Source organism: Anarhichas minor, unplaced genomic scaffold, assembly GCF_050575085.1.
Source record: "Anarhichas minor isolate MPS153535 unplaced genomic scaffold, ASM5057508v1 ptg000014l, whole genome shotgun sequence".
Taxonomy (NCBI): domain Eukaryota; kingdom Metazoa; phylum Chordata; class Actinopteri; order Perciformes; family Anarhichadidae; genus Anarhichas; species Anarhichas minor.
In genome coordinates, this window is record NW_027466460.1 from 8,838,591 (window position 1) to 8,856,886 (window position 18,296).

General features: G+C 44.3%; 1 protein-coding gene across 2 annotated transcripts in view; it reads right to left on the minus strand.

Annotated features, from left to right (window-relative positions):
* The window catches only part of bnc2 (basonuclin zinc finger protein 2), an 88,364-nt gene extending 70,953 nt beyond the window's left edge, over nt 1-17,411 (minus strand). The window contains exon 1 of one of the 2 annotated variants that reach the window (XM_076091347.1): nt 17,292-17,411. In XM_076091347.1, the coding sequence (XP_075947462.1) occupies nt 17,292-17,396 (105 nt within the window). In that variant the 5' untranslated portion in view covers nt 17,397-17,411. The remainder of the gene's footprint in view (nt 1-17,291) is intronic. The other variant, XM_076091348.1, reaches the window with a different exon arrangement.
* Nucleotides 17,412-18,296: the final 885 nt, after the last annotated feature.

Sequence of the window (18,296 nt, forward strand, 5' to 3'; positions counted from 1 at the left end):
CCTCAACCTCTGTCCCAGTGTGCCCCTCTTTCCTCCATCCATCCCTCCGTCACTCCCTCACACAGCCAGTCTGGAGGTGCATCTGAATGAAACCCACAGGAGAGAGGCGTAGAGGGAAGGAAAGAGAGAAAAGAAGAGCGCTAATACCAAATCTCAGATGACCAAACCAAACGAAAGTCTATCAAAAGCCAGCTCAGCAAACACAACTGCCATACTGATGAGGAGGGAGCAAACCAGGGAGGGCAGAGGACTAAATCTTAGTTTACACATCACTTCAGGGAAATCTGTGTCTTTACTGCTGCAGTATCATTATCTTCGAAATATCTTCATCCATATCTTAGAATTAAATAGCTTACAGAACACTGTAGGTGGTTACTACCTGATACCAAGTGCTGTTTAGCCATCAAAACATGCATTTGAGGAAACTATAATTTATTCAAAATGTTAGGAATCTGCAGGCTTTGCACCTTCTAATAAAGCTGACAGATCCCAGAGATAAAACTACCTCATGCCTGTGATCCTAAATACATAAAATGCCTGTAATAAGGCCTGTGATAAAAAAAAACACAGTGTCTGGTAGATTTAAATTAGCCTTTCTTACATAAATACTTCAATAAAAACATTTAGGAGACATAAAAAACTGAAGAGGAAAAATAGAGATAAAGACAGAGGGAGACAGCACATCTATCTGTTTATGTTTGAATAGATGGTATCACAGAGCGGTCAAGTGTAGTATATTTTTCAAAATGAAAGCTCTTTTTGCTGTCATCATTATTTCACACACACACACACACACACAAATCCAAAGAGAATTAAGAGAACAGTAGGTGAACTGTAACTGTAAGGTGACACGCGGAAAGACACAAACTAGAGAAAGACCGAGAGACGATTTCACCGGCACCTCACTCGCACAACGGACATGTTGGCGCTGAAAGCAAAACGACTCAATGAAACAGGAAAAGTCTATTTTTTTGGAATCCACTTATACTCAAATTGCAGTTACATTCTTGGTAGAGCTTGCAGTAGCACACATGCATACAATGTACTGTAGCATGAAGGACACCTATTAGGGCTATGACACAAAAGACCAAACTATTATGCAAAAATGAAAAATCACAGGAAGGAATCAAATCAACCAAAGATTAGAAAGAAATAGGGCATGTTTCTTGGCAGCATATAAATCCAACTCCTTTTTTTTTTTTTCTTTCTTCCTCTCCCTCCTACCCTCCGTCACCAGGTTAAGTTTCAGACATGAGGCGCAGGAATGAGGGAGGCAGAGTGGTAACATACGGTACCATGAGGAGCGAGATGCCGGCCCTCCCTGACATGGCGCGCACCGGGCAAGAGCAGGCAAGCACACACACACACACACACACACACACACACACACACACACACACTCACACACAGTATTTGGTCTGCACATATACAGACCAATCTGCCAAATGCAAGCAGATATGATTGTGTTCTCCTGAGTGTACACACACACATATACACACAGCCTTCTCCCCCCCCCCCCCAGCCTCGCTTTACTTCCTCCCTCTCTCTGCGGCTCACTCTGCATGTGTCCTGTCATATCTCCTTCAGCCCATAATTGTCCCAACTTATGGTGCTTCTTCCTGCAAGCCACAGTTTAGGGGAAGTGAAATCCTTCTAAGTGACTGTCACAATGCATCAGCCTCAGGCAAGGGACACACACCCACCCGCTCCCCCTCCCTTCCTCCTCCTCCTCCCCCCTTTAGTCCCCTGGCTGCGTCCCCCCCCCCCATCTCCGCTTACTATCCCTCACTTTAAGTGTTTTTCTTGCTGAGATGCTCCACTTGTGCTTTCACTCTATTTTTCTCCATCACTCCGTCTCCCAACAAGCTCCACTTCCTTCTTCTTTCTCTCTGTCCCCTCCCTGCATTTGAACTGAAGGGAGAGCTGTAACCACCACATCACACTACCGTTAGGCCCGGCCTGTGACCTACTCTCCTCTCAATCCTTGCTCCCCCGACTACACTGCCCAGGAGAAGCAGAGGTGGAGTTTGTTTCTACTTCCCGTTTCCTTTGAAGGGACGGTCACTTTCTTGACACACATTCACACACAACAAGACATGCATCAAGAGAGGAGCTAAAGGAGATGAGTGTGTGTCCTCTGGATAGCCAGTGTGACCTTTGTCGTGACCCTGGCATGTCACAACCCTGTGATGCATGTGTCACTTCTTCTCTGCCTCTGACCTTGGTGCTCATGTCTCTGTCACACACACACACACACACCCTTGTTTCTCTTGTTGCGCCTCACAAAAACAACTGTCAACCACTTCCTATTCCAAGTTTGTTTTTTGAAGGCCACTATATTGGATATGCTGACTAGGGCTGCAAAAAACAATTAGTTCTACTATCGAATAATCTTGCGATTACTTTCTCAATTCAGCGATACATCATTTGATCTATAAAATGCCAACCAACCATCCAAAACCAAAATACACTGTGAAACTGTGTCTATACAGAGACTTTTGGGGCATTTTGTCCATAAAAAATGACTTAAACAATGAATCTGTCATCACAATAGTTGCCGATTTCCTACCCACCGTTTAAACTATGTATTTATACATTTACAGTATACATATATATAAAATCTGAACTTTAATTATCTTGATATTAAAATAGAATGAAATAAAAGCACTAGATGTCACACTGACTGTTGCGCCTAACGAAATCAAACACAAACGAAAGCAGAACAAAGCAATGTGGTTTAAACTAGAGAGATATGTGCTTATTTTTGGCAACAATGATGTGTGTATGCGTGCACCCGTGTGTGCTGTATGTGTGTTTAGGTGCTTTTTCCTCTTAGGTGTTGTTCTATTAGCCCTGTCAGGGCCGGGATCGGTGCTTTATTGAGCATTTTATTGGAACTGTGGACAGATCAGTCACCCATCAACCTTTCATCGACCAATCATGTGCAGTGAGGGGAGGGACCTGGGAGGTCTGGCAGAGACGGACACTCGGCAGGGGAGTCGAGTGGTCACTCACTCATCACTTGGATGCCGTCCGGCACTCAGTGTGTATATGCCTGTGTGTGTCTGTGTGTGTGTGTGTGTGTGACAAAAAAGGGTCAGTCACTGGTCACCAGATGGTAACTGTTTGGGCTGGACCACAGCAAGCAAGAAAGAGGGGGACAGTCTCTTTACTCTCCTTCTTTTCTCTCTCTCTCTCTCTCTCTCTCTCTCTCTCTCTCTCTCTCCCCCTCTCCCCCTCTTCCTCACACGCTCACACACAACAAACCATGAGAGTGATGGGTGATAATGGAGCAGACACTAACAAATCTGCACCTCTTGGCTAGGGGCCTTGACTCGGAATCAGAAAGCCAGACAGTCTGTCCAAGTCACAAGCCCAAGTACAACACACCACTACATGCTCAGCAGACAGAGGCACCAGTGACCCTTTCTGTACGCTGCTCAGTCTCCAAAAGCCCTCAGTTGTTTTTAAATGACATTTACACCAGAGGAATTCACTGTGGTTAGCTTGTAGATGTATAAGCCGTTGCTTTGCTCTACAGGAGTCGGGTGAGTTTTAAATACAGCGAGCTGTGCAGGAGCTTGTCACTGTGTGTGGCCTTACAATGTGCAGGCTACTGCTGCTCTGGATATTAGTTCTTCTGTATGTCTGGCTATTAAATACCAATCCCCAGCTACACACACACACACACACATACCACTTCCCTTCCAATCTCAAAGTCAGGGACATAACAGTTTTGGCTGGTAGTATTGTGTGGGCCACAAGAAGAAGGAGAGAAAAACCAACTGTTCTTTTTTAGGGGAAACCTTCCAGCTGGAGACTAAAGAGGGGGAAAATAGAAACCAAAGAGAGCAAAGCTGCTTGAAGGAGCGCTTGTGACCGAGCAAAAGGTGTGTTGTTCGGTAAAGGAGTGAGTCAATCATATGGAGAGAGGAGGCAAGGAAGTGCTAGAGAGCCAAATGATTTAGAAAGAGAGGAAAAATCTGCACTTCGCCAAGTAGAATGAAGCAACAACGAGGGACTGAAAGAGTGCGAAAAGAAGAAGCTAAGAGAGAGCAATTGTAAAATACAGAAAAAAAGGAAAGAAAGAAAAAAAAAAGTAGAGAAGCGCGAGCAGCTGGACTTCTGCTAATTCAGCACTTTAACAAATCAATGCCACTTGAGGAGTACAATCCGCACCCTGAGCTCAGCTAGACGCATCAGTGAGACTGTAGGCGTGTTTGTGTGTGTGTGTGTGTGTGTGCGTGCACGCCTGGAGGGTTGATGATGTTGGTGTGGGGTCATCCACAGTAGTCCACATTAAGGTCCAGTAATGTGTTAATTTATAACTCTATCGCCCCAGACGCCTGCATTATCCATCTGTGTCACACGCTAGGCCTACGATATCTATCATCCAGAGGGGGAAAATGGCCAGTCCAGAGAGATTAAGCCACCGGTCGCACAATTTCTTCTTTTTTTTCCTTCTTTCTCTTCCCTTTAGTCTTATCTATTGTATCCTTCCACAACCCTCTCCTTTTATCCTCAGCTCCCCAGGTCAGGGTGATCAATTAGGGCTTGACAGACTTCTCAGTCCTCGCTGACCACTGGAGCTCCAGAGGCCCTGCAGACATCGCTATCTACCCAGAGATGAAGCTCTTATACTGGGCTGTAACACCCACTATCTCCCCCCCCCCCCCCCCCCCCTCTGGCCCCGGAGGCCTGTACGGGTGGCTCTTTTGATATCAGTGATCAGAGATTGGATTACACTTCACCATGACCTTTGTGAACTCAAAACGTGTCATCACTTACAGCAGACTGACAAAACAGAGTGTGAGGATAAAGAACATACATTTGTGAGTGAGCTGAGAAGACTAAAATTGTCTCTATTTGAAAAAACCCAAAACGCGTATAAGTCAGTGACATATTACCCAGTTTGACATAACACTGCAGGAGCTGTATTTTTACAGGTTTCCACCACCGCCTCTGGGCAATAATGTTGATATTTCCATAAAATATTATGTCGCAGGAAAGAATACTTTTCTCCTGTTGAAGCAATGTATTACGCTTGTCAAAACATGCAAACAACATACTGTATTTCTTGAGTAAACATGGCTCTGCGTGTGTGTGTGTGTGTGTGTGTGTGTGAGATTGCACGTATGTGTTTATCAGTTTGTGTTTGTGCGGGTGGCTCATGCTCTCTTTGCAAGCACTAATAACACACAGGGGGAAATGATCAATACTCACCCTCTCTATTCAATTTCACAACATCACTACTATCGCCGGACACACAGAAACACGCACACAGACCCGGGCACACATGTCGACGTACAACACACAGCGCCGTGAACGTAAAACAAAGAGCCTTTGACTAACAGATGTAACCAGAGGGCTGGCTAAAGCAGGTGAATTGCCTTTGGTGCAAATGCCAGGAATGCATTAATATTTATTTTGTTAAAAATACTCCCCTCTATCCTGGGAGAGAGGTAGTGAACATGAGATACAGAGGCTAAAGCAGGGGGGGGGGGGGGGGGGGGGGGGGGGATAGGAAAGACAATCAGGCAATTCCACCTTTAAAGAGTGCAACAGTCATCACGAGAGGAGAAAGGGAATCTGCCCATTAAGACTAAGTGGATGTCTATTAGATCATGGAGGTAAGGAGGTGGGCATTTACCATCAGTCCAACTCGCAAACAACCTTGTCTGCCCCTGGACCATGCCAACAGCTGTGAGTGTACTGCAGAGCCATCGCGTTGACATCATTTAAAGTTTCTCCTGAAGTTAATAGAGCTTCTTTTTTTTCTTTGAATAAATGGCTCTCTAAACTCTTAAGTAAATTTACTCATTCTCTATTTAAAACTGTTTACCCTGCGAGTGTCTGCCAGCGACATCACCTCTGCGAAAATGAAGGCAATTAAAAGACTATCAAAGTCACCGCCCAGTCCTGTGAGATCAAACAAACCCTGTGCCCTCTTTCTACTTCTCTCCCTGCCTGTCCCCTTTACTTCCCCCCCCCCCCCCTTTCCCCCTCTCCCCCTTCTTCCCCAGTGTAAAACCCCCCATTCTTATCACCGCGGTACAGTTAATCCTCACTCTCTCCTCCTCCTACCATCGCGGCGTCCCTCAGGGGGTACGCGGGAGGCTAAAAGGAGGGAGGACATTTGCCACTTGCCTGCGACACATAATACGGAGCAGGCAATCAACTTTGGCTTGACATGTATTTGCTCATCTCTGGGACACACACACGCACACTCTCCCCCCACCACTGCTGGGAAATTGAAGGGTGAGGGTGGGGGTTGGAGGGAGGGAGGGAGGTGGATGGGGGGAGCCTAAATTAACACTTGACATTCAATACGGTCAGGTCCTTAATTGGCCGGGGCCTTCCTGAGAAGGCAATTTTCTATTCCCCAAACTGCCCCCGCACTGCGCCATGTGCCAGTGTCATCTGTGTATGTATGTCTACGTGTCTGTGTGTGTGTGTGTCTGTGTGTGTCTGTGTGTGTGAGGAAGAGAGAAATTGCATCTATGTGTAAGTATGTGCCAGAGAAAAACATATATCTGTGTGTGTGTGTGTGTGTGTTTGAGCCCGGGCCCTGTCCTAAGAGAGGCCCTCTGGTCCCTTCCCTCTCTCTAATGAGGCTGGATGAATTAGCGCTACGTGACATGATTTGAACAGCGGTGCCCCCCCCCCTTGCCTCCCCCCCTCCTCTTTGTCCTCATCTCATGCTCTTTTTTTTTTTTTTTCTTAAAGCAGTGACAGGCATCTGGTGGCCGAAAAAATGCCAGGAGCAACCCCGCGGCTCTCGCCTTTGTGCGTGCTGCTGCTGCTGTATACCGCGCATAAGCACACAAACACACCTAGACATTACACACGCACAATGAAACACTTTCGTCTTCCTCCCGTTCCTTTTCCACTCACGCAGACTCACTTGCACTTCCCCGCGGATCCAGTTACAGTTGATGTTATTACAGCTTTCAACCTGAGAGGTATTAGGCTTCCTTTAACAGATCTGACAGCATTTACAACACAGGCAAGTCGACGCCTCTAATCGCCTCTGTGACTTCAGCCTATTACCAATTGATCTCAAAGAGAGCCTCCTCCTCACCTTCTTCACTGATGCACAAGCTGCCGGCTCCTTTTGCTCTTCTTTGTCATAATGCGCTATCTTTCTTTGCAGCTACATCCTGTAAACTTGGCTGCTCTTTAAGTGCTCTCATTTCACCTTTTTACTGCAATGAATCTCGCTGCCATTTGCTTATGATACTTGTATTATTTATGTTATTGAGTTATATCTGGCCGGCCATTGATTGGCTCAAAGGATCACCTTTGCCCTCATGAGGCCCCGTTTTAGCCACAATCAAGATGCTAAATGTATCAGCTTTATGGTCGTGCAGAAAAATAGCTGTAAATCTGGGAGATAAATCCCATGTAGCCACCCTTTACAAATCTAAACTGATCAACAAGCTGTGAAGTAATGGCCTGGATAAGGGAAACAAAAGCTCCAGATTTTTTATGTTTGTTTTTTTTTTTGTATTTGGAGGAAACATATCAAATGGATTAAATGCCATGAAATATTAAATGCCAGTCAGAGTCACACACATCATGCCGCGAATGATGCTCCAACAAAGCACTTATCGCTGAGTGCGTTTCCCGACAATGGAAGACGCGGCCCAGGCCATTTACAAGGAAAACATCAACATAGAGAAAGCAAGTATATACGTGTGTGTGTGTGTGTGAGAGAGATAGTGTGTGTGTGTGTGTGTGTGTGTGTCAGTGTCAACAACACGAAATACATCTTTTAACACACTGAAAAACAGCTTTTTCTCTTTACAAGAATTCTCACTTTGTCCCGTTCTGAAAAGACTGAAGCCGTCACTTTAATGGCACAATGAATGTCACAAGAGGTGGACAGCCAACAATGTGTGGGGCCAGAGGTCATGCATGGTAGCCCCCCCCCCCCTCCCGGCTGGTTGCCACGGATACAGGGTCAGACCGATTGATGTGAATCACAGTAGGCTAATTAGATCATTTGTGACTTAATTGACATTATAGATTGTTGGAAAGTGAACCGCAATGCTGCTCAATATGTGATCAGCTCACATGCAGAGAGTTTCGATTCAGAGGTGTTAACAGGTATGCTCAGTGACAACACACACAATGCCTCTCCCATCCAGGCCACACACACTGTGGTATTTCATTGCACTGTGTATACACACACACACACACACACACACACACACACACACACAAACAAAAAGCCACCCAGAGTCTCAGTTTGCCAGAAAAACACGAGCTGTGGGATGCCAAGGCAGCTGCATTTAACAGTGGCCATTAAATGTTATTAATCCAACAGCGCAAACATCTTTACAAAGTCAGCAGAGAGCACAAACAAACGCTTACACATGTTGCTTTAACACTTTGCTCACACCAAAAAGTAGCTAATGAGTTTAATCTTAGGTTTTTTCATAGGTTTAAAATGACAGTATAGGGAGGAAGCAATTTACACTTAAATAAGTATAAAGAAAAGACATAATTGGAGTGTGTGAAAGCAGGTATCTAAGTCTGTAGGACTGAATATCTTGTGTATGTGTGTGTTTTTGTGTGTGTGTGTGTGTGTGTGTGTGTACGTTGGCTACAAGCCTACCACAGCCTGTACCACTAGCCTCCCTTCTCCAGAACCTCCCTAAAATCCTCCCTGGGCCTCTAGCAATCACGTCTCCATGGTAAGCTGGACACAGAACAGAACAGAGAATAGTCCAGAGAATGAAAGAGAAAATATTGGGGAGAAAAGCCGCTCTCGCCCTCACTCGCAAAAACACATGAGCCACAGAGTTCAACCTATATGCATTAAGAGACGTAACACATTTATTCTCGCCTGTGTGCACACAAGTTCGCCTCACCTCACATGTGAACTGCAGACATGAAAATCACTGTTACCTTTTGGAAAACCATTTTCTCTGCACAACAACTTTGGTAATTTGCCAGCACATCGAAGATGTACAGTACAAACAAACACACACACGCACAACAGTACACGTCGGATTAGCAGCGGAAAGAGACGGAGTCAACTGTGAGCCCTGAACAAAATTACCATAATTACCCATAACCATAAATAAGCCTGATGATGATGATGATGGTTTTAACAATAATAATAGCAATTCACCCTGAGTGCTTTTTCACATAACAGTGACAGCATTAGCCACACTGCAAACAGAAAAATGAAAGGCTCAGTGCCTTGAGAGCTCTTCTTCGCTGCCACTGCTGATGGGGCAAATTGGCAGGCAGAGCGAGCAGACAGGGGTCCTTAAGACAGATGTAAAAATAGTATGCTGTCGATTTGCCCGTTGCGCTGGCGCGGCTCCAAGGAAAACAAAATAACAGGAGTTGAGGAATAACAGGAAAAGGGAGAAGCCGCGGTGAAAGTATGCCCGAGTTCCTGTCACTTAGCACAGGTCACACCTAATGTCACCTTCCTCTGGACACAGGACGGGAAAGAACAGCCTCTCACAACAATGTCTCTGCCATCTGGTCATGTCTTAAAATACTACAGCAATATATATATATATATATACATGTTTCCTCCGTCTCGCTCCTTCTCCTTTCACTTGAGTCAATATGTGTGATGATCCTCGCTGCTGCTGGCGATCTCTGGGCTACCAAAGCCAACATGGGCCCCTCCCAGCTCTCAACACCCCCTAGTACTGCCACTTTACACTCTCACACACACACACACACACACACAGAAGGCACAATTATACTTCAACCTTTTCATAACTGCCTGGACCTTGGTGACAGCTGCTGCATTCTTGCCGTGTCAGAGTGTGTCACTGCGTGTGTGTGTGTGTGTGTGTGTGTGTGTGTGTGTGTGTGTGTTGCCCTGGCCCTGTGCTTCTGTCCCCCTCATTAGCCAGTGGCGGGGTGGTGACATCCTTAGCGACCGGCCCTTCAAACACACACACTTCCTCTTCACACCAGCGACTTCTCCCCACTACAGGAAACTACACAAAGACAAATATCCAACAGCCCACTTTTGAAAGGAGACATGTAGAAAAGGAAAAAGAGAGTGAAAGGAGTGACGCTCAGTTGCTTGAACAGCCATCAGCACGGAAAAACGCAAAAATATGAATATAATTCTTACACTTTTCCATACAATTAGCATGTATTTTTTGTATTTGTATTATTAAACATGTTTTCAGTGCAGTGAAGGTCTAATCACATGCCATGGCTGAGTTTAATAAACCCCATATGCAACTGCCACACTGAACACTATATCCAAGACTATGTTAACCGCCTTAAATACCACATGAATCTCCTTAATGTCACATGTTAAGATTTCTATTCACATTACTGCTACTTTATTGATTATTTTGTAAAAGCAGCTCACATAATAACAGTAAATAAAGAGCAACAATATTGTATTTCTCTCCTTTTACATGCACATGCCCACACAGGACTAAAAGAAGGCCCTGGGAAAGACTCAAACGTAGTAGATTTCACCAATCAGGCCCTCTGATAAGAGCAGAGCCGATAGCTTTGCATTTCTATCGTTCCTCAACACTCGCGCACACACACACACACACACACACAAAACGCACAACACGCCGCCCTGCCAGACATGATGAAGAAAGCCTTTTGACTTCTATAATAGTTTCTCTATACGTTCTGTATCCTCCCCATTATTCTTCTTATTCATACATTCACCATGGTAGTGAGGCGGCCGTCTCCTCAGGAAAAAAAACGGATACAGCTGACATGGAACCCGTGAGTGATGCTCACATGATGCTTATTGATCGCTGGTTGCCCCGGGTCTCGCACACAGAGTCAGGGTCGGTGCTTACCCGTAACGCTGGTCCTGCAGGCATTACTGCGCGGCTACAGAGGTTACTGTATGACCCGGGACACACATGATCACGGCCATGTGCGAGTCCGATTTTTTTTCTGGCAAGTTCAATGCATGTACTATAAAGCTAAAAGATTAAAAAAAAAATGTTAACAGGTTATGACAGTAAGAGATGGTGAGGATAAGAAAGGAAAACGGGGGTGTCTGCATGAGGAGTCTTATTGACGGATTTCCTCAACAGTCTGACAAACAAATATGGAAATAAAATCATGGCGATTGATTTTTATCCACTAAAAAATATACTGTTAATGTGTACCGTAGATGAAACAGAAAAATGCTCATCAAACGGCATAACAAGAAAACAAATGATATAAATCTATCTTCAGATTTCGATACAAATGAAAGGAGATGTTAAGTAATGCAAGCAAAAAAATAAATAAAGAAAATGTAAAAAGCCAGTTGAAACGAGTTAAAAGTAAAAATGTTGTGGACGTCATATCTCCGTGGTTGGTGCCTGGGTAAATATAGTGGGGACCACAGCATGAATGGGACCTTGTACATCCTCCTACTCCGTCAAACTAGATGGCTTCTTAATAGTACACAGACACACACACACAGACACACACACACATACAGTAAATATACAAGTAGCTGCAGCCACCTTCCCACTCAATCTTACTCTCCCATTTCTGTGCTCTCTCGTGTAGAAATAATGCTGCCTTCAGGAAGCACTCACATCAACATTGCTTCATTGCAAAAAGACAGAGCGAGATGCCCGCTGACTGAATGCCACAGCGGCCTTTCTCAGCGCTGCTTGCGTTGTCTGGACCCTCTAAAAAGGCCAGTTACAGTGCAGTAATCTCATTAAACAATGTAAGAGCCAGCAACAACTTTACAGTGAGGGACAAGAACGGATCTGTTCTGGTGAAGACGTAGCTTTAAACCTTCTCCAATCAGGCTGATTGAGAGGTACACCCAGCCACTTCCTCTCTTTGAACACTTGTCCTTGCGTCTTATTGAAAGCGGTAATCCTAACGCCCAACGTGGCCCTTTGTTACACACATTCAATGTCAAGAGCCCCTGCTAATACAACACTCTGATTTAGCATGTGGAGGACGGCTGGTGGAGACAGAGTTTTAGGTGGGAAAGATAGTCGAGAAAAAGAGGGGGTGAGGTGTGGGGAGTAAGTAGAGTAAGGAAAAGCGAGTGAAAGAAGAAGAAGAAGAAGAGGAAGAAGAAGAAGAAGAGGCAGTGAGACACAGAGACATAGTAGAAAACGAAGAAAAAGCTAACGTAGTAATGGGGGAAGTGGTGCATGTCTTTTCTGCAAATCTCCTCTTTCACCTCTGCTCTCCTCCAGCTCTCCAGCCAAGGCCAGCCAAGAGACACTTCACCTCGCACCCACACACACATGGAGCCGGAGCCAACACGCAGAAACACACACGCACACACACACACACACACACAAACTCTCTCTCTCTCCCGCACGCACACACTCACACAACTGGCATATGAGTATTTAGCCACCCACTCAGTAAAATAAATGGCAAAAGCACAGACACGCATGCCTAACGCACACATGCACATACATAATTTCAGTGTCAGAGCACACACATGCACGTTTGACACCAGATACGTGTACGTATAGCCAGCCATATGCTCTGTGTGCAACGACCCATCAAAGACAGACATGGAAATGATAACAGTTGAGTGTAACGACACACATGCACATTCACTGACTGTGGATAATTCTACACATATGTATCAAATCACTGCCTCTCAGTCACACACAATGGCAAGAAGCAATGCATATGCACCACATGTGCAAGAACGCCTGTACCCCACTGTGTAAAACAACCGGTGCGCGCACACACACACACACACACACACACACACACTCACCACTGTAAGTGTATCACTGTGTTAATAGGCAGATTAGCGCGTTCTGTGATCTGCACTGAAGAGGATAATATCAACCTCATTTCTTCAGTCAGACAAAACAAAGCAGAGCATGTTATTCCACGAATACGTCTGTCATCATGTCCTCACAGCTAACACACACAGACAGGATTGTATAGGCTGCACTGCATTAACAAAATAATAAATTAACCAGTATAATTGTAAAATTGCCCCAAACAAAAACTTTAAATATGATAGACGACATGAATACACTAGAAAATATTGGAAGAAAGACAGAAATAGAAGAACCGAAGCCAGATTTTAGAAATTCAGAGTAGATATTTATATTTATATTTTTTGTACAACCAATAGAGCATTTACAAGAACAATCCCAACAATTTGTTTTTTTAATAAAAATGGGCATTTTGAACTAATCACAGCACAGTTTTTGTTTTTACTGAGGTGGGAAAAAAATTAAAATGACCATTAGAAATATATAAATATGAATTCGTATTACAATCCTTTGCAGCTTATTAGTTTAAGTTGATTAAAGTGTTATTTTTCAGGACCTTAAATTTGCAAATGCTCGATGTGAGGGAAATGACAACAATGCAGGCTTGTGGGTCTGGGTTTGAAAAATGTTAGCAATTGGCCAAATGCATGTGACATTTAAAGAATGCAAAAACTTAAAATTAAAAAATATATAAGAAACTGTTTATTGTTATTGTTATTTATTTTCTTATCATTCTTAATATGATTGTCATGTACAATTCTCCATGTATTTCTAATTAATATGTCCACATTGTAAACCCTGGTATATGATATGATACTCCGTGGAAGGAGCAGACAGAAGCAAGCTGTAATGCCACTGTACCTCATCCAGGTCTTGGCCCATAGTCGACCTGTCGCACTTCAAAGGAGGCGGCGTTACAGCACCCTTGTAAAAAGAAAAGTAAAATGCTATTTTAGAGATAGCTTTAGATTTGAAGACATTCCTCCCTCTCTCTCTCTCTCTCTCTCTCTCTCTCTCTCTCTCTCTCTCTCCCCCCCCCCCCCCCCCCCTCTCTCTCTCTCTCTCTCTCTCTCTCTCTCTCTCTCTTCTGTGAGCCTGGGTGGCAGCACCAGATCCTCAGGTGGAGGTTAAGGCGCATTTTTTTACGAGCTTTTCTAATCCTTGTGTTGTTCCTTCGTTCCTCCAACTTGAAGCGGAGAAGAAAATATAAATCTAAAAAGAGACGCGATGCACGGCTGCTGTATTGTGGAGGAATTATCCCTGATGAACCAATTAGCTCGTAGTATCACTTAACTCCGGGGTTTTTAACTTGCAAGGGTCGATATTCATAGCCACGCATGTACAGCTGCGGGTCAATTAAGGCTCCAAATATTATCACTCCGTAATGAATGGGAAATTATTCAACTCCTAATTCATGTTTGTATTTTTTTCCTCCATAACAACAATTATGAAACTTCCCTCTTGCATTGTTTTGTAAAATGTGCGCCGATTTCTGAACATTAGGAAGCTGAGAAAACAGGCAGCATGTATCGAATCCATCTCATTGATTTCATTTAAATTGCATGCTGTTCGTGTTGTTTCCTGTTGACAATTGCGTGGATTATGGAGGTTGAGAATCTCCTGCTATGCGTTTTAGGAAAGAAAGGATTAAAAGCCTATTAAGGCCTCTTATGAGAGGTGTAAATTATTCGCTTGCAGTCGTGCCTTAATCGCGACTGTTGTTAATTTCGTTAGTTGAGAGAAACACGCAATAATAAAATGCGGTTGCATGTCGATAGATTATCAATATGCAATCTTAACTAAATAAAATATAATACAAATGATTTAATTCACCTTTATTTTTCATCTGTTGCTCCTAATTGTAACAGTATCCCCTCTAGCAAAATATTCCGGGGGGAAATGTTTCATTGTATTGAAAAGACAAGTGACTATGGAAATACATTCATTTATTAAATCAGAAATAGTTCGAAATCACGACTTAAATATAAAATACGTGATCATGTCTTGAATGCAGGAATCAATCAAAAAGGAAATCAATAAATTCTGAGGTGATATACGTTCTCGAATTGGCATCTATTTTTGTTGTATCTTTCTTTAAGCTGGAGGAGACAGGTGCTGCTTTTTATTTTTGATTGATTGTGTTATAAAACACATCGAAGACAAAAAAAACATCAGATCTCCTGATTAACAATCTGTTAGAATCTGTGTTCTACTTTCTTTACTTTCATCGGTCACTGATGTTCATGCACCGATATGTTCAGACACCTGCTGTAATCCACGACCTTTATTTCAGTCATTTCAATCGTGTAAGGAAAATACCTGCATTCATCTTAAAATGCTATTTTCAATTTTTCTAAAGTCTTGCCTTGTGTGTGTGTGTGTGTGTGTGTGTGTGTTTTACAAGAAATGTCCAAAGTGTTGCCAAATGTTCTGGCTTGTTGATGCCCTGCTCCTCTCCACTGCCTAAACGCACTGCGCATAGCTGTGTCGCGTCTCCATCGATCAAATGGAAATATAATTTGGCCTAACAACGATAAAATACCACATCCCTCGTGTCACCTAGTTGATATTTAAGGGAGAGAGTTTAGATTTAGAAAACACAAGCCCATACCGCATTTCGCTCCTCCAACACCCCAGGGTGCGCCAACCTCGGCAAACACAAAGTCATTATCGGTTAGATTCCAAGAAGGCGAGTCTGTCAAGGAACAGGCTTCCTTCGGAGGATTTATGTCATGCCTACTAAACATGGGAAGATGTCTTCTAAGTGGTGCGAGGAAGGATAAATAACAGCGAGTCCCTCGGCTGATTATATTGAAACAACGGTGCGCATTTGTAAAAAGGATTGGGGATGCAAACATGGGGTCCCAGCAGATGATGAGCGCAGGGGCCCATCCACCTGCTTCACACCGGGAAAGCGAAAGAGAGAGGAGGAGCACTCTCTTCTCTGTACGGCCCTTTGCTTCACTTATCAATACTTTTTATGGTCGTTTCTTTAAGGACAATTTTAAGGACAGGGATTTGTAAAAAAAAAATAAAATAAAAAAAAATAAAAAAAGTGCAGGGATGCAATTCATTGAAAGAAGTGTTATGTTTGGTAGATATTAGGATGAGTGAAAGACAGAAAAACGTCCACTTCAGTAAGAAACAACACAACAATATCTGAAAATGTGCTTTCAGAAATGCGATATTTGATCATTTACATAGGGATATGTTAATGTCAACACAGCGGTTTCACCTTCAGGATTACACATCTGGGATTGGAAAAAAACACCTTTAAATATCGTCAAAGTGACAAAATAAGTTCCTCATCATTTACAACCAAGAGCCGCGGCTGTTGCGCAAGAGCCGCTGTGGTCTGAGTGTGTAACAGCATGTGTATGGCACGGAGAGCCTGCAGGTCCCGCTATGATTAACTGCAACCTAACAACCATCCTCTATCTTTACTGTCTCCCCCTCACGTGCGCGCGAACGGACGCACACAAACACACACACACACACACACACACACACACACACACACACACACACACACACACACACACTTGCACTAACTTCTCTTCCGTCTCCTTACCTGACTGATTTATCGCACGAAATCACAAAATTCCCCCGTCCCTTAAAAATAGCTCTCTAACTTGGGGGCTGCTCGAAAATAATAGAAAATATTTTTTAAAAGCTAATAAACAACAGAGAAATTCAGTGTAACATCCACGATAACAGGCGAGAAATGTCGGGAGGAATTGTGGACTTTCCCTCAGCCGTTGGAGGCGATCTGTTATCATCATTACTTTTCCAGACGAGCCTGTTTTCATTCGCGGCTCCTCTGCTGTTCTGTAGCCGCGCGAGGGGCTTCCTGCCTCGGCCACATGAAGTCAATTAGCCGGTCCCAGAGGGGTGCCCCTTCCCGAGTCTTTATCGGCACTGAGGTTACCAAAACACTGCTATTGCTTGCTTTTAAACTCCACACCGTTCATGGACCAATTACGGAGACTTAAGCATGTATGTAACGAATCCGGACAAGAGATAATCCATCAAATGCTGAAATAAATGAATTAGGCCTCTCTGATTTTGTGCACATTTTGCATAAAAAATGTGTGTTTTTGCAAATACACAAAAAATTGGATTTTTAGGTTTTTATGGGGCAGAAAATGACTCATGCATTGAATTAGTAAAAATAAAAGCAACACACACACACACACACACAGAGAGCATACATAAATGAAAAGACAGACACACAACATCAAATCTGATGTGTTCCAAAGTGTGAAAAAGTTGCAAAAATGCAATTGCATGTAGGGATTCATATTTTAAAACATACAATAATAAAACATTTCCCACACACCCCCTCCCCATTACCCCCTAGATTACACACACGCACATACTGACACACAAACAAACACTCTCTTCTTAACTCACAGACCAAGTAAGAATCACAACAGCCAACGTCTGAACATACACCAAGAGAAGAAACATAAAAGTTTAGTCCTTGGCTGAAAATGTGGAGCGAGTGAACAGGAGAGGAGGGAGAGAGGGAGAGGATGAAGGGGTGAGGCTCAGCTGACGTACCTGCTGGGACATTCTGTAGAGGAGGTTGCTGTCAGTGCTCTGCTGCTGCCATGTCCCCATGAAGCCCGGCTGCTCAGCACTAGGCGGTCTGGTGCTGAACTGCATGGAGCTTTCGCCTGCTCCCTCAGCGCTGCTGCTAACGATGCTAATGCCACCCAGACCACTGCTGCTGCTGCTGCTGCTGCTACTGTGGCTACTGGAGGGGATGCTCAGGCAAACGCCAGCGGCGGCGGTGGGTCCGTTAGCCTTAGCTGGAGATAGCCTGGGCGGCTCCGGGTCTGTGCTGGGCTCTTGTGGGACTGTGTCGTCGCACTCACTGCCTCTCACATCCAACTCTGCCTCCTTGGACTTAGACCGAGAGAGGGAGAGACAGAGGAGGGAGGGCAGGAGGGATGAGGGAGTGTGAAGGAGGAGAGAAGAGAAAAAAAAAGTCAGTGAAGGTGGGCTCTTTGGGGTTGTGTTCCTTTTTTTTTCTTTTTTAGTCTTGCGCTGGTCCTGCTTCACCAGAAGGATAACAGTGTGAGGAGGTTGAGGGAGTAGATGTGTGTGTGAGGTTTCTTGGCAGCTCTGGTGGCAGAGGAGTGTGTGTGGAGTTAATTCTCAAGAAGAGAGCGAGAGGAGAGGGCTTGCAGTGAATTTCCTTCGGGGGCCTCGTCTCGGACAAGGCAAGAGGAGCGGAGAACTGGAGGTGAGGAAGGATGAGGAGAAGGATGGAGGTGAGGAGGGGGGCTGATGAGAAGGAGAGCAAGAATGGAGTAAAAGGAAAAAGGGGGGGGGGGGGGGGGGGGGGGGTGTATGGGAATTAGATGTTGCCCATGGCCTCAGTTTCTGCTTTAATCCATCTGTCAGTCATTTTGTACTTGGACATGGACTCAACACAAATGCAAACACCTACATGCAAACACACACAATCGAACACATTGCCCTGCATGCATGCACACATTAAGACCTCTAATAGTAAAGAAATAAAAATAAAAAAGTAGGGTAGAAAAAGTTGAACCTGTG